General features: G+C 35.7%; 1 protein-coding gene across 1 annotated transcript in view; it reads right to left on the reverse strand.

Moving 5' to 3' along the window:
* LOC145999023 (guanylate cyclase 32E) overlaps positions 1-25,799 on the reverse strand; it is a 511,534-nt gene that overhangs the window by 143,604 nt on the left and 342,131 nt on the right. The window contains exon 10 of the mRNA XM_083135915.1: positions 1,128-1,315. Coding sequence (XP_082992041.1) covers positions 1,128-1,315 — 188 coding nt within the window. The remainder of the gene's footprint in view (positions 1-1,127; positions 1,316-25,799) is intronic.

The raw sequence follows: 25,799 nt of genomic DNA on the forward strand, positions 1-25,799 counted from the left end.
AAAAAGTAATGGCAACACTGGTATAATTGATACTTGACTGTATTGGCAGAGGAGCATGTGTTATATTTCTTCAATGTAATCGCACCCCATCTCTACGACCTTCTGCCACACGTATGGAAGGCGTCGTACACCGTCAGCGCGTCCATCTTTGTCGATGTCCCGCAGTGACCGCCCTATAGCACGTATGATGGCTTCGCGCGTGTCGTAGTGCTTCACTCCCAATGATTCCTTCATTTTGGCAAAAAGGTCGTAATCACACGGTCTCATATACCGGTGAATACGGCGGATGTTCCAGTACATCCCACTACCAGTTATGCAGGAGCACCGTTACAGTGTTCGCAGTGTGACACCTTGCATTGTCAAGCATGATGATGGGACATCGTGCCAGAACGTGCCGTCGCTTCCTTCTTAATGCGAGACGAAGGTGGTGTTACAAGAAAGTGCAGTAGTAGGCTGCGTTGACCGTCTGCCTGAGAGACGTTGTTCTTCTTGCCTAAACATATTGTTAGGGCGCTTGCACTCTCGCCCTCTGCTTCAGAGCACTGCTGTTTTTGACTGAATAACATACGATCGCTCCCACTCACTATACTTCCTCGTCTGACATTCCTTTATCAGCAACGAAACATTTGTGGCGCTGTGACTCACCCCTTTCACGGGACAGCAGTGTTGCCATTACTTTTTATCCAACCTTGTATTTTTCAAGCAGCTTTCTTTTCTTTTCCTTCCTCGATAAAAATCAGGGATTTGGATTCATAAAAGTTGCGAATTTTCACGTCTACGGAGAATTCACGCAGAATTCCCGGAGCCAATAATTCACGCATAATTCCCGGTGAGTAGCTACCCTGGATTAGTCTCGATCATACACACAAACACACACACAGAAGGATAAAGGAATAGATAGTAAGTGACAGAACGAATGAGAGACCAGGAGAGAGAGAGAGAGAGAGAGAGAGAGAGAGAGAGAGAGAGAAGAAATGGGTTCTAATAGAACTCATGACCATCCAATCAGAGACCGCCTGAAAAACCAACGTCCAACCATGATCCACACGATCAAAAATCTCTGAAGCCGTCAATGGGCGAGTTCCTAATGTTATAGTTGGGATGCTATAGTTTACTGATATACTTACCCTGGTAATTTTCGTCTCCAAAGTGGACGACGTGTCCTCATTCATTTGAATGTCTTTGTAGTCAACCTTCCACAGCAGACTATCCAGCTCCTGCTCATATCTCCAGTTCCTGTAGATGACTAGTGAAATTACAGCTAGAACTAGCACCACTCCGCCGGCCACACCAGCCGCTATCTCCCCCGTATAGGCTGCAACATAACAAAAATTACATTAGCCATTTTCATTTAGCATGAGTTATACTTAGAGCATGTACAGATAGGCATACATATTCATGATATCAAGTATTTAATATAAATGTTTCACTGCTCATACATTTTTTGAGCTACTAACAGCATGTGTTATGAATTTTGATTACGAAGATAATGTTTTTAATAAATCTCTGAATGTCAGTGACTATGGTTATTTATTAGCAAGAAGTATTAATAGGACGGTGACGCAAAGGCAGCACGATAGTTGTGTCCTTGAGCATCAGACAGGCAACTGTTTTCCAATTAAAATACATGTCGAGTTCGATGCTGGATGTTTTATATTAAATTACACATTTATTTTAACCTGAGAAATACATTTCCAAATACATTTTCAGGGGGTAACATGGATATAAACAATATTTTATACTTTATAATATGTGCACGTATTGAGGACTATTTGGGGGGGGGGGTATCTTGAGCATCCAAAATCGATGCTTGTGATATGTACCAAACTTTAAAGAAAGTTTGTATAATAAATAACTGGTTCAGTGGGATCCATGAGTATTACCGTGCAAATTGTCCATGACTATTTTCCATTAATTTTTGCTTACATCCTATGTGCTTTTAAGCTATGGATTTTTATGTATGCTGGTGCAGAAGTTGTCAACAGCTTGTTTTGAGTTTTCTTTTAATTCTTGAAGTTGTTATTGGGTCAAATAAAGTGCACGAACATGGTGATGGACGATTTGCACGGCAATACTCATGGATTCCACTGTTCCACGTATCGCCCTTGTAGAAATTTGACACGTCCTTTCCCATTGCACTAATAGTTATTGTTGTTAATTACCTTTTATCTTGTACAAATGTTTATTGTTCTTTAATCTTAATTTCTGTAATTTACCTATCACTGATAATGTCAGGATAGTGACTGACCTGTATATACTTATCTTGTTAAGAGCTGTTACCATGGAAATTACGATTGTGTTTTGTCTTCACTAGGAAGTTCGGGCTTGGAGTTTGAATAGAGTGATCAAGTTGAATTATAAGAAGTTTAATTTCTTTGAGTGAAATGGATTATATGTTAGGCATATAAGTACTTAATAGTTTGCAAAGAAGTAAAATAGACTTCCTTTTCCTTAGTGAAAACTTAACTTTGATTTTTATTTGATGAACAACGAAGAGAGAAATTACCCAATAACCCTGAGAGGCATCACGTGAATGCTTTCGAGTCTTTCATGTGATCATTTTTATTGTGTTCTAGTTAAAAGAAAACCATGTTCTTTTGACTAAAAGAACGTGTCAAATTCACGATATTTTTTCTATAAATTACGTTTCTTCATTAAGCTCTTAAGGTAAGGTTTTCGTTTTTCTCCCCAACAATACATCTCTTCTCCCTGACAAGCTAAAAGCACATTCGGTGTTTCTCGGCTTACCTTCGAAAGGTAAGGGTATCCTTCCTTTCCCAAGAAAAATGGCTTTGGAAACGTTAAAAAAAAAAGATGCAACTAAAGAATGTGCCATTAGTTTTCTTGCTATTGAAGGAAGCGCCCATACATTGAATTCATAAAGTCGGCTCAAACATTACTATATAACAACTAGATATCGCTAATATTTGAATCGTGTCATTGCTTTCAAATGAATACATTTATGATTCAACTAAGTTTTCCAAGACAAAGGTCTTCAACCGGCAGCTGACAGTACCGCCGCGTAAAAAGAAACAAAACAATGTAATGGTATTGACGTCGGCGTATAATCAATGGGTAACGGATTCGATACCCGACGAAGGCACATAGTGGTCGGATCCACTTTAAATTATAGATCCAAACCCGACTACCTACCTGTGCGTAAAAGTGGACTTTCAACTCAATAAAAGAAACCAAAATATCCACAAATTTGCATTCTGCATTTCTACAATTATGGTAACTGACAAGTGGCGATGGCTGGGGAAACGTGTTGCTTTCCAGGGAGCATATGCAGAGGATGACTACTAAAAAATGTGCAAATTTTAGTTCGTGTCTCTCGTTCTCTTCACAAAAAGAACACAACCTTTATGAACTACCTTCCTACAATTAAATAAGACAATCAATGAGCAAGGAAGGCTAATACATGCAGGATAGAAAAGAAAATACTTTTTTCGAGGTCGTGTAGTTTCTAAGCGCCTTAACAAGCAAAACGAAAGTGAAGATATGTTTGTCCTGGTGCCTTCTACACTCTTGTGAAATTTTGTCGATATTCAGTGGCGCAGTCAGGTAGGAGCTTAAGGGATCGCGGACCTCCCATTTTTTTTTCAAAATTACACTGCAATGTAAGTTTTACAAAAACAAAATTAGCATTTGCTTTTACATATTTTGGCGTAATATGAAAATAACAAATGTTGCTGATTGACTCTTGCTTGTTTTGTAATTAACACCATTTTCAAGTTTTGTATGGTATGCCTTATTTTTAAGGACTATATTTTTCTCATTCGCAAGAAAGATTAAAAACGTTAATCATTGTCCGAACTCGTTTATAAGTGCATAAAAGAATATACTAAACACATGTTATTCGTGCTAAGTGGCGAAATAATGCAAATGTAGAATTTTACGTAATTTTTAATGTTTCTCACAAATGTTCCACATTTTGGACATATTCTGTGAAAAATACCTAGAAAATCGAAAACTTTCTGCTATGTGAGTAGAGTCTGCCTAGTTAAGGCGCAAAATCTTCCTGGATAACGTCAAGCTTATGGCAAAGTTACACTTCCCTCACAGCGCCATAACAAAATACCCGCCATGGTGGCACCACTTTGATATAGCGCCATAACAAGGGAACTCCCAGATCCCATCCCTTTCAATTCTGCACAAAGGCTAACTTATATCTTTCAAGATCATGACTCCTATCCTGCAAGAGGGTTTTGACCCCTGTCCGGAAAGAGGAGCTTGACTCCAATTTCGCATAAGAAGCTTGACTCTATTCCGCACAAAAGTTAACTTCTGACGTTCAAGAGCTCAACTACTATTTTGTAAGGACATAGACATCTGTCTCAGAAAAGGGAGCTTACCTCGTATTCGGAAGAGGATTTGATTGATTCCTTTTTGTTTATTTTACTTCACATTTCTGCCACTTTTGACTAATCGCGAAGACGAGGATGAGTGATGATATGATGAAATTGATGAAGAGACACTCACAAGGAACACCCATGCCCAGGTCGATATTCGAACCAGCCCCCCCTGGTGTCGTAACGCGTTGTACTAACCACTCTGCCACGGAGGCCGGCACGGGAAAGAGGAGCTTGACTGTCGCATAAGGACATTGACCCCTATCTCTTATATGGGAAGAGCTTGGCCCTTATATAAATAGACTTTACATATGTGAGTTTAACAACATTCTGGTATATATAGCTAATATTTTATGCATACAGTAGTCAATATACGTAGTGACCGATACATTGTAAATTGTTATGTCAGTACTATTTTCCCATAACTCCCTACACACTCAATTGAAGGTTGAACCCCATTCGAAACAAATCCGTGGTTGTGTTCCTGTCGGTGTTGTACACCCAACGGAAAAAGTAATATTAGGGGAACTGTTATATCACCGTTTTCATTCAGTCTGTTTTCCACACAATATGACGATCCAGAATTGAAATAAGAACATCAATATGCAGAGAGCAACATCTGTTTCGAATAAACATAAAATAATTTCTTAAACAGCACAGGTTGTGCAGTAATAAAGAGTGAGAATAGCTATGAGAAATGTGCCCACTATTATGTTTGCCTGTATGGCGACATCCTGTATATCCATTGTAAATTAAGGTCTAGTGAGTTTCTATCTTATGGTGCAGGCAAAAAGTAGTTCTTGATTGTGTAGATGAAGTCCTGATTCGAACGCCAGTTCGGTATCTTTGACACAGCCGGAAGCGTATCAGGTTTCGAGGCTGCACCTGTTTTTCTGAAAAGCACTGTTGCCACTTTTACCTGCAGTGTTTAGACAGCCATTAATTCGCTGCGACGTTATACTCCTAAGGTCTCCACATTGTATTAAAAAAAATAGTATGACAATAAAAATAATACATTGTCATAACTACATTTGAAAATAGTTAGGCTAAGTCCAAAGTTCCACATTTGTGCAATATTTATAATAATTTAGTCATATGATTACTCAAAATTTATTCATATAATGCAATTAAATGTCTGAAATTATTATTTAAACTAATTTTATTAAACATGATGTTTAAAAAAAAGACAATTTGTATATAATGACAAAATTATCAAATTGTGCAATATGTTGAATTCATATTCATAACAGTTATTTTTTACTGACAAAATGAAAAACAAATATCTTCAATCATATGTGTTCTTTCAGACAAGAAAGATATGATACATTCAAATTTATAATTACATTTATTGAAATTGTGTACATTTGCATTGGCATCAAGGTTTATATACAAAGGTCAACTCTTTAAAATTGTTCAATGTATATTATGATGTCATACTTGGTATTTTGTATCAACATTCAAAAAATGGTAATTATTATCATTAGATAAGTATATTGTGATATACATAGCAAAATATCTGTAACAGAGCAAATATGTACATTTACTACACAAACATTCAAGCTGTTAAGCACTTATGGACAAAAATATAAAACAAAATCAATTGAAGATAAAACATACTAAAAAATCTGGTTTGAACTAGTTGCTCTAATACTAGTTGTCTGTGACTTTAAATGGATCTCTGGATGGAAAAAAGATAAGTACAGATTGAGCAATATGGAATGGTGATATATTTGTACAATAATTGTTGCTTTTAAAGCATTAAACTGGGCAATGTTATAATAACTTGGATGTTTAAGTTATATAGAAGCCTTTTATGACTCGAATGAACTTTGAATATGATATAATCTTATAAAGATTCGAAAGTTGTGGAATGACACTGATATGTATAATAGATGCCACGTTGAATTGGAAGCAGTGAATAGGTATCTGTTTTCATCTTCCTTAACGGGCAGGCTTGTAAATGTTACAGTTCCTCAAATGAGTGCTTTGAGGAAGGTCGCATAGAGTGACACTTATATGTTCTACGTTTGGAGGTGATTTGATCAGATGATGAATTTCGAAAACTGAAGCTCAGAATTGTAGACACAAAGACTTGCTTTATCCTGGAAGGAGATAACAAAGATATATCTTTTTTATGTATAGCATTGATATCTTATAAATGTTCTTGTAAACATATTCATAATTTGATGCTGTTGTAATTTTTGTTGTTTCTAGTTTTTAGTTTTTATTTTTATCAATATAATAATTATAAAGTTATCAGTATATGTAAATTTAAATTTCCTTTTCAATATAGCACCATAGCTACCTATTGTGCTGATACTGAGTTTGAATTATACTGACAAAGTCGTTATATATTTAAGATTATGAGACGTCAGGTGATTAGTTGAAAAGGTTCAAGCTTATAATAATCTTTGTATTGTTTTGCTTCTTGTTCTGGTTTCTGAGGTTAGGTGTTTTTACCTTTAAATATGTCAGATCCAAAGGGTGATTTCTGCTGGGCAGATGTTATGGCTGCTCTCAATGTTATCAAGGATGGCCAAACAGAGCTCAAAGCTAATCAGGAGGATCTCAAAGCTAATCAGGAAAAGACTGATGCTCAATTGATAGAGCTGAATGCTAGCCAGATGTAGCTTAAATCTGGGCTGACAACTCTTCAGCAATCTTCTGATGCTCAATTAAAAGAAATTAGAATTGATCTTGCTCAATATAAGAAGGAGTGTTTGATAAGAACAGAGAAAGTGGAATCTCATATAAAAGCATTATCCATGAAAGTGGATACTGATATTTCTGCAGTATCCTATGTTGTGGAACAAAAGATGGAAAATTTGGGTAAGCAGGTTGGTGCTGTACAAGAAGCACATGCAGATTTGGCAGAGCGACTGCATGTTGATATGAGACACATGCAAAAGGAATGGTGTGAAACTAAACAGCATTTAGCAAATACTTTGTCCTCTCTTTCAAGTTTACCTAAACCTTCAGTGTGTGATGGTGCTTCTTCTCCACAAATTCAACCTAATCAAGAGATGAATTCTGATCAATTTCAGTACAAAGTGCTTCATAATGAAGAGGATGGTTCAGCAGGAAATATGCCTAATGAACTTATTCAAACCATGCAAGGACTTGTGACAAGTGATTGCAAATTAGTGAATAATGATCTCTCTCAGGACCAGGTTCTGCAGGAACAAATAATGGGTGTAAAGCTAGAAGTTTTAACATTGGTAAAAGAAGTGTTGTCACCCATTAGTCAGTGTAGGTTAGAATCAGCTGGCAGAAGAACTCTTACAAAGAGAAAACGTGCAAAAGTTCCTACAGTAGTGAATAGTTCTGATAGTTGTGTTGATGAGGATGTAGTGCGCAGGCATGTATCTAAGGTATGTGATAAAGCCACTAATACTGAAACTGAGTCATCTGGCTCAGAAGAAAAGTTATTTGATTCTACTAATGACCGTAGAGGAACACCATCTGGTCATCGCCAAGATTATGTAAAAGGTGATTCTTGTTTGCATCATAATGAGTACATAAATAAGAGTGATGTAAATGGTCCTTCTCAAAGTGCAACTTTTGCGACTAGTACTCAATATGACAACTCTTTACCGCACCGACAATCTTTCATAAAGCCACAAGAATTGTGCAAGTTTCCACAGTTTGATGGAATCTCGATGGACAGTATGCCATCGGAATTTTTGGAGAAAGTTGAGGAAATGATGGATATTTACAATATCAAGGAAAAGGATTACATGCAATATATACCAAAGTTACTCAAAGACTGTGCAAAAAGTTGGTACACTCAGAATAAATCTTCCTTCAATACTTACCATGATTTTAAAAAGGCCTTTCTGTCTCACTATGAGAATTCTAGGTGGAAGAGTGTCACATTGACTCGGATACTGAATACTCAATTTTCTAGAGCTGCACATGGTAACTTACAGAAATTTGTAAACAAGAATTATAAATTGCTCAAATCCATCCAGCCTCATGCGGAGGAAGCACACTTGATTGCACAAGTGGCTACGCTTTTGCCATTTAAGATCAGAGAGCACTTTGTGGTAAATAATGTTGAGACATTGCAAAGAGCATTGCAAGCCATAGAGAATTTTGAATCGCTTAGAGACATCCCACTTAGGATGAGCAATTCAGAATATGGTGTAAAAAATCGAAACTTTAAAGCTAAAGTAGCTCAAGTGGCTGTGGAACAAGCTTCTAGTGCAGATAAAGAGAATACATACTCTCGCAAATCAAATTACACAAGAACTAATTTTCATAGGAACTATGACAAAACAAACCTTGGGGTTAAGAGCTACAATTGTGGAACAGATAAGATTCCCACAGTAGCTAATGGTGTTGTTTCCCAAGCGGAAAACTGATGAGGACTCATGTTGGGGGAGGTAACATGGGTGCTAATAATGTATTAAAGCCTCCAAATAAGAATAGATTTGCCTATAATAGAAACACAATGGAAACAGACATTCTAACTCCTATACTTGACAATAATCAATTAGTAGGAGATAGCATGATGCTTAGACTTTCACAAAATATCTTAGGTGAACCCGTGAAGGTGGAAAAGGATGGTACACGGCACATTGGATTATGTGTTTCAGGTCAAACAATAGATCAGCTAAGACAAAGAATGGAATCTTATAATAAGTTATCAGACCAGGTAATGTTAATGATTGGCACGAATGATCTACTGAAACGGAGAAATGAGGATGATATCAAACAAAGCTTTAACAGACTGATACAGGTCATGAAAAATAAGACAAGGAATATAATTGTACTTACCTTACCACCAATTCCGAAAGTTATGCATTCTAGAGGGGATCCAGAATGGGTCAGATGGCAAAGGTACAATTCTCACCTGTTATCTCTTCAAGATGAGGATAAGGTCAAAGTGCTAAATATTGCTCCTCTTTTCTTTGATGATGATGACAAGATAAATGAAACTCTGTATGAACAGTACATTGGTCCTCGTATACAAAATCGTCTGGATATGATTCATTGGAATCGTGCGTGCATGTGCAAGTTGTTGCAATTTTTATATAGTATGAGTGTCATCCGAAATATGCAGTTGCCTGTCAAAAGTGTGCATAATACTTTTAAGACTGAAGTGTCAGTTCATGCAACTGAGATAGGTGACAAAGAGCGCAACAAGATTGGACACTTAAATCAGGGAAGATCTCACGTTCCTGAAAATCAAAAAAACTAGTCAATTCCCTTTGCCTTGAGGCAGGTGACAGAGGGTATGCTATAAACCCTGCCATAGCAGTTGTTAATGTTGGGGATTGGGAAAAAGGATTAGAAACTGAAGATCAAAATTACATGAAAGAAAATTACCGACCAATCAATAATGTTCCTAATGGTTCGAATACTGCAAAAATTTGGGTTAATATACTAGATCATAAACATTTGGCTCTATGTGATAGTGGAGCAGAAATTAGTTTGCTTTCCTATCAGGTGTGGAAAAATATCTCTTCTACAGCCAGTAGGCCAAGATTATTGAGTACTAAAAACATTAGACTAGTGGATTTTACAGGCTCTAAAAAGAACAAAGTTTTGGGTTTAACTAGGCTTATGATTGTTATCGGTTTGCAAAGTTTGTTGGTACAATTTTTAGTGGTTCAGAATCTGCAGGTGGATATGATCTTGGGCTTAGATGTTCTATATGCATTGCAAGGTACCATAGATTTCTCTAAGAAGGCACTTGTATGTGATAATGATAAATATGATGTACTTGCCCGTTTCGTTCCATTGGAAAATACTGTAGATGTGGATAATTATTATGAATGTTCTTTTGTGTCAAGTTCTGAGGGTAATAAGGTGGATGATGAAACAATATTAAAAATTTCTGGTCAGTTGGATCAAACTGAGATGTTGTCGGTAGTTGAAAAACAGAAATTTTTAAATATATTGTATAAATATAAAAAATTGTTTTCCATTAAACCAGGTTTATGTAAAAATTATGTGCACACAATGGAACTGGATACAGACAAACCCGTGGTAGGTCGAAACTATCCTATTCCATTTGCATACCGGGACGAAGTTAGAGAACAGATCAACACCATGTTGGAATGGGACGTGATTGAATTGTCCAACTCTGAATACTTATCCCCTCTATTGGTTGTACCTAAGCCAGGTGGAGGGATAAGAATGTGTGTTGATCTAAGAGGGATAAATAAGCATGTAAAGTTGATGCAAATTCATCCCGTAAAAATAGATGAGTTATTAGTACAGTTTCAAGGTTGTAATTATTTCTCATCTATAGATTTAGGTAATGCCTTTTGGCAAATTGCTTTGGATGAACAAAGTAGAAAATACACAGCATTTTCATTCGAAGGCGTGTTATATCAATTTAAACGTGTTGTATTTGGATCAGTGAATGGCACCGCTGTCTTTGTAGATGCAATGAATAGAGTTTTGGCTGATTGTAAGGATTTTGTAGTGGTGTATGTGGATGATATCATTATAAGATCCAAAGACTTTGATTCTCATCTGACTCATGTTGAAAGTGTATTTAATTGTCTACTGAAAGCAGGCATGACCCTTAAAATAGAGAAATGTAAATTTGCTGCAGGGAGATAAAGTTTTTGGGTCACATCATTACCCCAGAAGGGTATCATAAAGATCCAGTTTTTGTCAAGTCTATAATAGAGTTACCGAAACCTAGTTCAATTAAACAATTGCAAAAGATATTAGGTTCCTTAAATTGGATTAGTAAATACATAAAAAAAATATGCAATGTTTGCCCAACCCATGTATGAGCTTCTCAAAGCTAAACAAAAATGGTGTTGGAATAAAGAGGCATCTGAAGCATTTCAGCTTTTGAAGGAAAAAAATTGCTGAACAAGTAATGCTTGCATTTCCCGATTTTGAACATAATTTCTTTGTTCAAACTGATGCTTCGATTATTGGAGTAGCGGGTTATTGTTTCCAGATCATAGAAGGAGGGTTCAAGCCTCTTGGATTTGTCAGCAGGTTGTTAAAAGATTATGAGAAATCTTATACATCTACTGAAATGGAGGTGTTGGCGATCCTATATACTATAGACAAATTTGCTTCGATACTAAAAGGGAGGCATTTTGTCATTATTACAGATCATAAAGCCCTCACGTGGTTGGAAACTGCCCACACGTGGAATGCTCGTCTCACTCGCTGGTTCATCCAGTTACAGATGTATTCTTTTGATGTTCAATATTGCAAAGGCAAGGAAAATGTAATCGCTGATTTGCTAAGTCGATCTTTTCCTTGGCAGTTGGACATGCATTATCATGTCAACTACTCCGAGTTGGAATTAATGCTGCAACCTTTGTGTGACTGTAAGGAACTTGCGAATGCACAGAGAAATGATATCGAATTGAATGAGATCATTTCCTATCTCTCTGGAGATGTTGATACTGATAATTCTCGCTGTAGGAATTGGCGGAAACAGTATTGTCTCAGGGAGAACATATTATGTGTCAGGGATTTTCACAGACCAGAAAAGTTAAGGATATGCTTACCTGCCTCCTTAATTGGTAATATGCTCATCAAGTTTCATGATGAGAGTGGTCATTGCGGTGCATCTCGGACAATGGCACAAATATATAGAAATTTCCGATGGAAAAACATTTTTAAAGATATAAAACAATATGTTGCTGATTGCGATACTTGTGTCAGGTCAAAGCCCAATAAACATCCTGCAAAACATTTAGTTAAGATACACCTGACCAGTAAACCTGGAAAAGTCCTTTTTGTGGATTTGCAAGGTCCATTCGTCATGGGTTCTAAGCGGGAGAGATTTTTGTTGACAGTGTTGGATGCTGCAAGTCGGTACTTGTTGGCTTATCCTATTGTCAACAGTAATGCAAATACAGTCATCAAAAAGCTTATCAATTGTTATTTTGTCCATTTGGGTATTCCTGAAAAATTGATTGCCGATAATGGACCTCAATTCAGATCTCATCAGTTTGCAGATAAAATGAAACACTTAGGCATCATGTTAGTGTTCACTCCTCCATATCATCCGTCCTCCAATATGGTTGAGAGATATCATGCAGAGCTTAACCGCTTAATGAGAGTTTTGTGTCAGGATAGTCATACCCTATGGCCTGAAAAGGTTAATGTTGCCCTTCATTGTTTAAATAATGCAATTTCATCTCAAACAGGTTATGCTCCTATAGAACTGCGATTAAATATGGAACCTAACATGAGCATATTCAATAATATCACTGAAGATGAAGTAATGTCATGGGATAATAAAATTCACATGGCACATCTAAAAGGTTTTGAGGCCAGAAGTAAGAAAACAAACCAAATCAACCAAAAACAACAAGATAAAGTTTCCATATTAGTTGGTGATTTGTTGTTTGTTAGAAACAGACATAAAGATTTAGAAAATAATCCCATTAAGAAATACTGCTTCTTGTTTGAAGGACCTTATTTGTGTGTTGAGAATCATGATAATTCAACAGTTACATTGTTAGAATGCAACACTGGTAATCCTGTGAGTCAAGTGGCCATTGAACACATCAAAGTGTGGAAGTGTTCTAATGCCAAAAGGTATAAATGGCTAGAAATTTTGCAAAACTGCAACAAGTCACATGAGGAGCTAATAAAGAGATTGTTGCAAGGATGCAAGGTAGATGACATACTTGTCAGATCTTCAAAGGAAACAGATATTTCTGTAGTGAAGATGTAAGATTAAGTAAGTGTAAAGGGTTGGTTGGTTGGGAGTTTCTTATTGACTGAGTGTCAAGGGTGGTATATAAGACCTCAGTTCTTTATTTTTTCATTCTTCGTATATTAATTTTGGCATTATGAAATTGCTTATGCTAACTTGTTGTTTATTTTGTTGGTTTGAAGGAAAAAATATACTGCTTCATTTCACAACCATACCCATGAGGGTTGGTTGGTTGAGTTCTTCTTCTTAGGATGTTGGTTAAAGGTGGTACTGTGAGTCACAGTACTTTGTGCAGAATTTTTCTTTTGTCGGCTGTTAATGTCAAAATTTTCTCACTTTTTGTGCTTCTTTTCTTGAGTCAGAAACATTAGTTCAGATTTGAAGTCTTCTTCTGTAGAGTTTGCTTTAAGTTGATCTTCATGATCCAATATCGGTCCTCATTCATATTTCTTGATCCTTAGTTGTGTTGAACGGTGGAAAAATTCAATATAACAAATATTCTTTGTTATGTGTATTTTGGAGTGCAAAAAATGTATAATATAATGTGATGGCATGTGCATAATAATTTTGAATGCTAAGATTTAGCTTTGGCTTGAAAAATATTTACTAGAGCACAAAGATTCCAAGAGTTGAATCGTAGGCTCAAATAGGAATGAACTTGACAAAGAGCAAAGAGATTCACGTGTTGATCCAAGCTTCAGTCAAGTAGTTGTTTCCTTTAAAAATGCTAGAATGCATTATGGCTCCAAAATGTGTTCACAAAGGGCTGAATAGGAAGTTCGAGCCCTGACGCTGCGAGTTCAGGAACAACAATTATTTATGATTTATAATTTTAGTGCGCACATCATAATTTATACATTTCTTGCATGAATTCATTTGTGATGTAAAAAATCTCATATTCAGCACTCCATAAATCTGAGGATGTTTGCTTCTTGATGCAGGGACTTAGATTTTTGTCTTGTTAGCTGATCTTACCAGATAAATGGATGAATTCTCAATGGGAAACTTAGTTGGGAAACATGTAGAAAATTATTATTAATATACTTTTTGGCTAAATAAAGATTACTATAGAAATTATGCTCTCAGGTTGAGAATGAAGTTCTGAATGGTGCTTCATGGGTTGACAATAAATAATAATGTTAGGTAGGTACATTGTTTATGTAAAAATGGTTCATGTGTTACTTTACTAGATAATAAGTGTTGGTATGTCGAACTTGAATTTCATTTTTTCAATATTATTATGTACTAAAAATTCATTATGCATAGTTCATGATGAACAAGTTCTTGTTGTATTGTTGGAAAACAAATATTCAGTTATACTCAATTGATTATAATGCTAAACATGTAAACAGTTTGTAAATATAGAGGCATTATATTAATTATTATATGTTTAAAAGTCTCAGTAGTGCTCAATTCTGTTGTGGGTTCGTCCCTTGTTGAGCGCCAGTATGACAATAAAAATAATACATTGTCACAACTACATTTGAAAATAGTTAGGCTAAGTCCAAAGTTCCACATTTGTGCAATATTTATAATAATTTAGTCATATGATTACTCAAAATTTACCCGGTGGAGGCACAAGTGGTTCGGATCCCACTTTAAACTGTAGGTCCAGTCCCGATTAGCCTTACTGTGCATAAAGTGGACTTAAAACACCAAATCAAATCAAAAATCAAATACTCAAAATTTATTCATATAATGCAATTAAATGTCTGAAATTATTATTTAAACTAATTTTATTAAATATGATGTTTAAAAAAAGACAATTTGTATATAATGACAAAATTATCAAATTGTGCAATATGTTGAATTCATATTCATAACAGTTATTTTTGACTGACAAAATGAAAAACAAATATCTTCAATCATATGTGCTCTTTCAGACAAGAAAGATATGATACATTCAAATTTATAATTACATTTATTGAAATTGTGTACATTTGCATTGGCATCAAGGTTTATATACAAAGGTCAACTCTTTAAAATTGTTCAATGTATATTATGATGTCATACTTGGTATTTTGTATCAACATTCAAAAAATGGTAATTATTATCATTAGATAAGTATATTGTGATATACATAGCAAAATATCTGTAACAGAGCAAATATGTACATTTACTACACAAACATTCAAGCTGTTAAGCACTTATGGACAAAAATATAAAACAAAATCAATTGAAGATAAAACATACTAAAAAATCTGGTTTGAACTAGTTGCTCTAATACTAGTTGTCTGTGACTTTAAATGGATCTCTGGATGGAAAAAAGATAAGTACAGATTGAGCAATATGGAATGGTGATATATTTGTACAATAATTGTTGCTTTTAAAGCATTAAACTGGGCAATGTTATAATAACTTGGATGTTTAAGTTATATAGAAGCCTTTTATGACTCGAATGAACTTTGAATATGCTATAATCTTATAAAGATTCGAAAGTTGTGGAATGACACTGATATGTATAATAGATGCCACGTTGAATTGGAAGCAGTGAATAGGTATCTGTTTTCATCTTCCTTAACGGGCAGGCTTGTAAATGTTACAGTTCCTCAAATGAGTGCTTTGAGGAAGGTCGCATAGAGTGACACTTATATGTTCTACGTTTGGAGGTGATTTGATCAGATGATGAATTTCGAAAACTGAAGCTCAGAATTGTAGATACAAAGACTTGCTTTATCCTGGAAGGAGATAACAAAGATATATCTTTTTTATGTATAGCATTGATATCTTATAAATGTTCTTGTAAACATATTCATAATTTGATGCTGTTGTAATTTTTGTTGTTTCTAGTTTTTAGTTTTTATTTTTATCAATATAATAATTATAAAGTTATCAGTATATGTAAATTTAAATTTCCTTTTCAATATAGCACCATAGCTACTTATTGTGCTGATACTGAGTTTGAATTATACTGACAAAGTCGTTATAATAGCACTCAACCTAATGTTAAGAAATCTCTAAAAAATCTGAATTGGCAACATCGCATTTACTCCACGTGGACTTGACAAGAGCTGTCAGTTCTTAAAGCGGACGCTATTTGTGGGGAAAGTTTGAAGGGAGGAAATGCTGTTCTCCACGCGGACGTGGCATAAGGTTGTTTACTCCTGCAAGAGAGGGAACCAATCTTTCGGAATTTTCTTTGATGTAAAGTGACGTTCGAATCAGGGCTTCAACTTTGCACGTTCAGGTCGCAGACCTAAAAACTTTTGTTCAACTTTATCTCACTCTATTTCGAAACCTGTTGCTCGGTAGCAATCGAATCACATAACTCAAGCCACTGTTCCAAATGCGCCTCTTCCATTCTGCATCGAGATTACACGGTTTGCGATAAACGGGTTACAGCAACAGGTTGAGGGGCTGAATCGATTCGTACTCCCTCTTGCCGACACTCTGCGAAGTGGTCTGAACGGTTTAAAGGGTCTTCTTCGACCTTCGGAAGGGAAAGAACTTACGAGAGCTGAATGGTTCCCTTCGCGTGGTCTGTGAAACACCACGGTACACAGAGAAACGTGATGGAGCACCGAGCGAGCAGTGCAAACACGCTAAAGTGCTGGCAGGTTTGTTTCTCTGCACTTTGCAATTGTGATGCAATTCCATAGCGAACCACTATTGGCGAGGAGAATTCGTGTTTGGTTACTGGAGATTTTTTCTCGTTGGCCTAGTGGATACAGTCTCTTAGGCTAAGTTAAATCCACGTCCAAAAGTGGGGTGTAAGTGGTCATCCCTTTTGAAGGCACACAAATGTCAGTTTCACTTCCACGTACAGGCCAACGTGGCTGTCCTTGTGTATTTGTCATTGTCAATTCATCCCTTTCATCTCATCACTATTCATCCTCATCTTTGTGATTAGCCAAAAGTGGCAGAAAAAACGAAGTAAAATAAAGCAATTCAATCAAAATTCCAAATGCTCCTTTAAATCCACTTTATGATCAAGGCAAAACCTTCACCCCTACACCATCGAGGAGATCCACGTACTAATTGCGTTTAGATTTATAGCTATACGGGCGTCCAAAGAATATTTTGCTGGCGGGGTTATGCAAGCAAGGTATTTTCCCGCCAAAACAATACTGCCTCCTCAAAAAAGAGTGCTCCAGCTTCAAGATTTCTTTCTGCAACGATCTGTACCCATATTACTTGTGATTACCAGTCACATAATAATTAAAGCAAATTCTATGAGTGAAATGAAATATGTGTGAAATATATAATTTCAGTCTGACATTCACTTTCCAGTGTGGGGAGGGGCCTCTCTTGTCCTCTTGCCGGACGACCTAGAACTGGTATGTATACGAAAAAAGAATCGGCTGAGTTTCGTCTCATTAATGAAAAACCCTGTCTCATTCTTTGCTCCGTCTTAAAAGCAAATTCTTGCTATTGTTTCGAAATATAATTGAACCTGTAAAAACATATATAAAGATCAGTTTTTGCACATTAAAAATACATTAGGAACGGAGACGAGACATGACCCCCGCACCATCCCTAAAACACGCATGCCATACAGCCACCCTCTCTCATATGAAAATTAAGTAACAAGGTAAATGAACTGATTTAGGCAAATTTTTCACACATGCATTATATTCTGTGCCACTCGATACTCACTGCTCTGATAACGGATTATGTTGAGTCAGAGTCACAACCTCCCAACGAAGGTTCCAGGTTTGAGTCTCAGCTTGGTCACTGGGAGTGTCCCGTCATCAATTTAATCTACCCATAAATCTGAAACCATAGGTATTGCTCATATTACCCTTTTTTCTAATACAGGTAAACCATGGCACTGACTAAGGAGGAGTGAGTCCAAGTTATGTTGCTGGTGGTGACTTTGAATACATTATTGAACTGTGTTGTACAGTCACGGACACTGCCGGCTTCAATGGGATCGGTACAAGCCGGCCGTGTCCGTGACTGTACAATAATAAGTTCCCAACACGAACTTGTTTTGTTCTCCTATGATTCCAGACTTATGGGACACCCGGTATTCTCCGTCCACCATGAGAATGAATTGAATGTAAACGAAAGCACGTGACTTGATCATCCCAATTTGGTTAATTCTTATATCATAGATGTACATTGCCCATAGGCATGTAGGTTAATTCACAAAAATAAGGCGGAGTGGTTAGCAAAGCGGGCGCGCTACGACGTCAGGGGTCGCGAGTTCGAATCCCGTAGTGGGCAAAAGTTTTTTTTTTCGTGTCCATCCATTCCATCAATCACCGACCTGCATGGCGAAAATTTTCCAGTAAATTCTTAAAAGTACATTTTTACACATAGAAAGAGCAATGCCATGCCATTTTTTCGCCAAGCACGAAAATATGAAATACTAAGAATAAACTATAGCAACAACAGTAATGAGCACGTCACGGATTTTCATGACCTAAAATATCTGAAAAATTATCTATAAAATGACCTAAAAATATCAATAAAATAACTTAAAAAATGACAAAATCTTGGTTTTATTTCAGGGTATGACAGTTAGTACGACACAGTTCTTTCTTCTGTAACGTTAGAACTGCAATTACAACGTGCGTCTGATTTTTAGGTTTAAAAATATGTAAAAATCTTATCTTTTCAGAATTATTGCAGTAGATAATGTCGAGCTGCATGTTGCTTTGTTCCTACAATCGCGTGACGTTAGAATTCTTGTTTTCATTGTTACCGACATCAAAACGATAAATGTTAGTTCCTGGGTAAAAATAAGTGAGTGAAACGTAATGCAATTACATTAAGTTTTTTTTGCAAATACGCAAAAGAAAGACAAAAAAATGACGTCAAACTTGAAAAAATGACCTCAAACTTAAAAAATAGAAAGTATGACGAAAAAATGTACAATAAAATTCGCATTTTTACATCCAGAGGTTCGAATTCAGGATTATAATACTTTAGAACAATGCATACTACATAAGGAAATAAAGATGACATGTCATCAAAATCCTGGCCCTGGTAATGAGAAACGAACAGGGGAAAAAAATATACTGTCGCTTTCATTCCGTTGTTCCACTGGCAACTGTGCATGTGTGCTACGGAGTTGCATACATACAGGCCAAAGTATAGTTTTCCTAGGTGTTGTTGCATCAAAGAAACAATTCAAAGAAAGAACCGCCGGTCTAACGGAGTGGTCAGTTTAACGCGCTACAAAGTTCAAACCCTGGTCGAGGTAATGTTTGCCCATTATCGATTATATCAGTTCATCAACATCCCCATCGTCGAAATTAATACAATCGGTAGAAAAGGGACATAAAAGACGGAGAGAAAATATACATTGTTGAGAAGAGTTGTTTGCGTTGATACACTGTAAACGCTGTGAAAAACTGAAAATAATGTTAATGTGAATTCATAGGTGGCTCGGACGCCTGTGATGCGATCGTAAAATTACAGTTGTTCACTGTAAAAAAAAACACTAACTGTAGAAACAACAACAAACGTCACCACATGAACAGAGAAAGCAACGCCTCAGAGTTCTTCGCCTTTCATTTGTTTGCTTGCAGCGCTCCAGTGGCAGGAGTGTAAACCCGTTACTACTTAAACATCAACTTTTATATACTTTTGTTACCAATCTGCACCACTGACGAACACAAGAAACTCCTCACAAAAGTTCTACAATAGAATTTACACTATTTCTTGTCATGTACGGTACTTGCGATTCAGAAGTTAGATTCAGTGCATTTAAGCTTCTCTTATTTACGGTGGAAATACTTTAGAATGAACTTACGGTGTAATCACCTGTTTTACAGTGTACACTGTGAAAGTTTCTCTGTTTAGAAAAAAAATTAAAATAATTCAGGCGCCAGCCCCTTTTTCTCACGAACCAGCTTTTACTTTTTTGCGGGGGGGCAAACAGTCTAATAAAATCATGAATGCAACTAAGATAAAGCTACACATTTTAAAACCTTTCATTTATTAATTAATACAAGATTGGATTTAAAAATAATTCATTCTTGAGCCGGAGTGGCCGTCTCTATCATATCGCAACCGAGTTTAAAATTCGACTTGCAAACATTTAAAAATATATATATATTCTGATTTAATGATACATGTGATGCAGAATACACACAAACATTAAAAACACATACTGTACTCGTTATTAGGAAAAAGGTAATAGATATTTCCATAAGTAAGCTAGGAATATTAAAAAAATATATCCCTGCTGAATACCCTGTGTATGATCCTACTTTATTCATTTCTACATTACAAACATATGCTGCCTCGGTGGTTGAACGTGTGTGTTGATTGGTTTACTCTTGATATCGGGTTCTAATCCGGGTTCGAGTCTTGGTCTGGTCATCAGAGTTGATTGATTGGTTATTTTACGTCGTTTTCTGCTACTTTTAGCTAATCGAGACGATAAGTTTGAATGGTGACAAGATGAAGTTGATCCGTCCCACAGAGGAATATCCTGGCTGCACGCCCAGACGCCAGGGACTCGTTAGTCCGCAACAATGCAGTCCAGGGAAGAGAAATTGGCACGTAAGTAAGTACCTTCTGAAAGCGCTCCGTTCTCGCGATTAGCTTAACATGACAGTAAAGCAACAAAATATGAAACATAAAAAAATATTTCGAAGAAGTAAATTCGGACACACAAAATAATCCCACCTCTCACGACATACACTTCTCAAGAAAACTAATACGGTCAGTTAACAAACATAAACCATAGTAACATAATACTCCTAGGATATGCATAATTAAGATTCTCAAAATTTAATTGAGCTCGGGATTTTAATGATAGAAGGGTAACCTTTTCTAGAGCAATTAATTAAGGTCAAGCTTTATAAAGTCCGCAAATGAAGTTACCAAACGCTTTGTATTCCGTTCATGTATAGCTACACAGGGAAGCAAACACAGTAATCAACACGAATGTAGAGCATAAAATTACAGTTACAGCGGTCTAAGCATCAGCATTTATCCAGGTTTCATTTCAGTACGAACACCTTATATTATAATTAATTTTGTAGGAAGTTGAATCTCACCAGGTCCGAAAATACTGACGTAACTTTTTATTAAAAATAAAATACATTTTTCAGCACTGGTGGTGGAAAATAGAAGGGTTGACGCCCTGTATTTTTCATAAACTGTATTATGAGAATGAGAGAGTGGAGGGGAAGGAGAGAGAGAGAGAGAGAGAGAGAGAGAGAGAGAGAGAGAGAGAGAGTTACTTAGCTAGTTGAATAGTTTAATATTTTTCTCGCGTTAAATTCATGCACATGAATAGGTCAACAAACTGGCTTTGAAAGTTTATATGTAAGGATCCACTAATACTAATTCATTTTTAATAATGATTAGTGGATGTAGGTAGTTATTTTTAGACTTATATGTCATGTAAGGATTAAAAAATTGGTTATTAATGAACTTTAATGCTGTCTATCTCCAAATTTCCTACAAAAGTAACGTCTTCCTTTCATATGACACTTGTTATGTGTATAATATATTATTTGGCCGATCTGCATGCTCTGAGCATGTTACACACACCTTAAACCTTAAGGCACCATAGCTCGGATTAGCGATATACGTAGTTTTGTTTGACCATCTATGGATCTCAGTATATACGTTGGAGTTTCATCACGAGCTGGACTTACACAATTCTGGCAGATCATATATACTTTTGCATTTGTGCTGCCACCTGGAATGCTTAATGGGAACTAATTTACACACTGTTTATATGAAAAATGTCCACTGTTTGGAGAACTTTCCGGAATTAACTCAAAATTCACAGACACCATTCAGAGAGTTTATTTTTAAATCAAGCCTTCATATGATGATGTAGTAAGTGGGTACAATAATATTGCAATGTAGATCTTGATATTAATATTACTGAAAAAAGGTTATAACTTAAAACTCATGTTACGTCGAGAGAAAGTTTATTTTCATCCTACGCATTTATTTTGAGTAATTGAAACAATAATAATTCGATCGTTGTTTTTCATACGCTGAAAATGGAAATATTTCCATTAAGCTGGTTTTATGATATAACAACGTATATTTTATTTAATCCTACACTGACTTCATTTTAAGAAGATACCACTTAAAATAATCTTCTGAAAAAGAATTAGCAGTAGTTGAAAAGGAGCAAAGAGTATAAGTGTGTTATTTTTATGATTATTATTATTATTAAATAAATAGTCAGCGAAAACAATATGATTTTATGGAGAGATATACAATTACAACTACATAAATCTCTTTCTTGGTCATTATTTTAAATCACAGTTGGAATAAGATATTTTGAACACAAGTGTTTAAAAATATAATAAATTTTGCGCCGGAATATTTTTTTCTTTGAGGATGAATTATCCTCATGGCAGGGACTTTGTAGGAATTAGAGCGGTAAACAGCTTTTAAGTTCATAGATGACCATGGCATATCAGTCTACAAATTGCCAATGTTTTTAATTGTGTAGAGATAACAGCCTACGACTACAATTATTAAAAAAATCAGCAACTAAAGTTGTTGTAAAAAAGTAAAATTTAATACAGCCAAAGGTGTAACAGCAAATGCTTGGAAAATACACATGTGCTCGATAATTATTTGGACACAAATCCAGTCTTTCTAATTTTAACGCGTATCTGGTTTTATAACAAAAAAATAAACTTTTAGAGCTTCTGTTGATTAAATTTGCCGTATGAAGTTAATAAAATCATTATTATAAAATCATGCAGTACACAGTTAAACTTATTGGTGGGAACATTATGATTTTGGGAATGCTTGTCAACGAGTGGCTTATTGAAGATATGAATACAGAGAACTATCTTCACCTTCTGAAGGCCAAATTAAAGCAGAGTTCCCGAAAGTTGTACATTCGTAACAGTTTCATCGAATACTTGCGAAATAAACGTCAACAAACAGCTGACAAAAGCCCAATTTGCTATGAAGGAACATATAAAGAAAGGGCTGGAGGTATATTCAAGAGGCTAAATGAAGTTTTAAAAATTAATTATGTCCTCACAGGTAGCTATAAAATTTTAATCCCCTTCTTTTTTCATTGCAAACTAGGCTTATTTTGTTTGTGCCCGAAAAATTTTGTAGAATCCAAAAACCATTTTTAATTTGTTCATGAAACGGAAGGGCACTTTTATTTTGATTTTCAAATCCAGAGAGAAAGTTAATGTTATGTTTTCCCATCGTGTTTGTTGTTATTTTTCTAAATAAATAGAATGTTTACTTATATAACATGAAGTTTGTTGCCAGTATAATCGGAACTCTCTCACTTTCCAAACAATTCTGTGAGCATGTGTATTTGCATGATAAAACAAAGGCTCGTTATGCAGTTCTTGTATAAATGTTTCTCTGTAGTAGCTGCTGTTGATAATAACAACAACAATAATAATCTTCCTCCAAATAATGGATAGATTTCTTTGCTGAATCCAGTACTGATGGTTTTATTGTTGATTACAACAAGTTTGTACAGCATACAAATAAATCATTATCATCATGATGTTCCTCATTTAGCATAAAATTACCTTCTTGAATTCCACTTATGAACAGCTATACTAAAGATAGTGAGGCTGACGCCTAAAATTAAAACATTCAACTTCTTTTAATATTTGCATACCCAACAAAAAGTGAAAAATTAAAAGTTTCGAACTTTATATTCATTGATACCATACTCTAGTTAGGCACTAACTTACGGTAAGACTACGTTTGACATTGACAGAGGAATCCTTTCCTACAATTAGTCCTAATATTAGACATAATAATTGTCCGTAAAATGAAAAAAATAAATTAAAAATAACTTAAAAGATCCATTTTCTATTTCACTCTTACTGCAAACATATTTCATATATATAAATGTGTCAAAGTATGTTAAGATCTGGGTTGAACTTGACACACTATTTGTGTTATCATGATCAATGGGAAATGTAGGATCATTTTGCGTGGTAATAGTTTCTTCGACAAACCCATGATGTATAAAGAATATGGCTATCTTATTATCACGAACATCCATATTCAACAATCCGTGAACCTTATTTTGATTTTTGTGTTTATTTTGTAAAGATTTCTAAAGTGAAATTACGTTAGTTAATTGATTATATAAAAATGAATCCTTTGAAAATAACGAATGCAGTAACTACACAGTTAATAGCATCCGTAATAGCCAGTTGGAAAGAGATTATCCTTTTCTTTCAGTGGTAATGAAGGCAAGGGCTTCTAAGTCCTTTCGGAATGGAAACTGCAACGATATGTACCCAATGGCGACATCGCGCGACAAGTTATGGAACTGGGATCTTTTTTCAACAGGGAAAATCTCAGGCAGCTGCCGCTACTAAATCACAGTTATAGTTCTACTTAAAACGTCATTTTAACTCGAGAACTGGGTGGCTGCAGTTATTTACGAGTCTCCTCATTGCTCCGACCTTCCACTGCAAGAGAAAAGCTTTAGGAAAGGACGGTTTAGTCTATGGGGGCTGGGAACAGCAAGTTAAATGCAGCCTGGAAAGAAACTGAGGGAAAAAACCTTGAATAGCGTGTCCAATCTTGCTGCTTCTCTTTTAGGTTTAAAAGTAAAATGAGTGCTCTTTTTGTACTTATCAGCAAATGGGCAATTCCTCTTTAACGAAACAGATTTATTTCGTTTTCTACTCTATCCTAGTTTATTCTTTGGAGGCATAATTTTAGTAAAAAGAAATGTGACAAATTAGTTCCGCTAGAATTGCTGACGTCGGTGCTTGCCATTTCTTTCTTGTTCTATATCTTCCTTTTCTTCTCTCAAAGAAAGCCATGTGACGTTTTTCTGTGGCTCTATTCACTGGATGTAATCCCCATGCCTCATTCGGTGAAGATTTATGAAGGCTGCACCAAACCTACGCGCGTAGTGATATAATGAAATGGTGCGCGCCAGGAATATAGATCCATTACTCTTCTTCCTCTTCTTTTACAGGTATTCGGTATTATCTGTTTTCTTCTGATATTTGTGCATTTCGTTTGTCTGCCAGTAAGCAAACAAGTAGCTTAAACAGCCTAAGAACATTTCATTCAGAATCAAATGAAATATTATGGATTCAACTTGCATACAAGTTTCTAGGAGTGAAACCTCTGTACTTGCATTGACAGTAAGAGTAATACTGATTGGTGGAAAACAGTAGTATTATCGAAATGTTTCATCCTGACCTAAATTATTTATCACAATTCGTGATGACCAACCCCCCCCCCCCCCCTAGAGAAACGCCTCAAAAATCATAAATGGGAAAGGTTGTTTTTATCGTAACGTAATTCGAGCACAGGATGTGGGAAATTGAAAAACAAAAAATAGGTTTTTAATAAAAGAATTACACTTGTCCTACAAAACATGCAAGCGAATTTCAGCTTAGAATGAAGATCTGATGTCTAACGAGCATTTTATTTTTCTAACGTAATTACGATATTCTCAGGATATTTTAAAATGCAACCATGTTTTTCAAGCAAATTTATTAAAAACCAGCGGAAACAAACCAAATTCAAGCTTGGAGCATGTCTGCGTCACCAGTCAGGAAAAAAATATTAAAGCGCTAGATTTTTACGGGAAAATAAAACAAATTACCAAAAATCTCAAGAATGAACTTTCGTATATACACCAGACCCAGATAGGGAAGTTTCTCCTTATACTGCAGCAGTTAACGCTTTGACTTTTTAATAAATGATTCTCGTGTTCGATTCACAAGTGCACATTTGAGTTGATAGAATCATTTAAACTGTAGGCCCAGTTCTGATTTGAATATACAAGTATGTGTATAATGCGTAGTATTGAAATAAATTTCGACATTTTTTCAATAGGACAGCAAAGTCATGGAAAAACTGACTTTGACACATTACGACTCTTGGTATTTTATTTATCT

The sequence above is a fragment of the Lepisma saccharinum genome, chromosome 14, assembly GCF_977018435.1.
Source record: "Lepisma saccharinum chromosome 14, izLepSacc3.1, whole genome shotgun sequence".
Classification (NCBI taxonomy): domain Eukaryota; kingdom Metazoa; phylum Arthropoda; class Insecta; order Zygentoma; family Lepismatidae; genus Lepisma; species Lepisma saccharinum.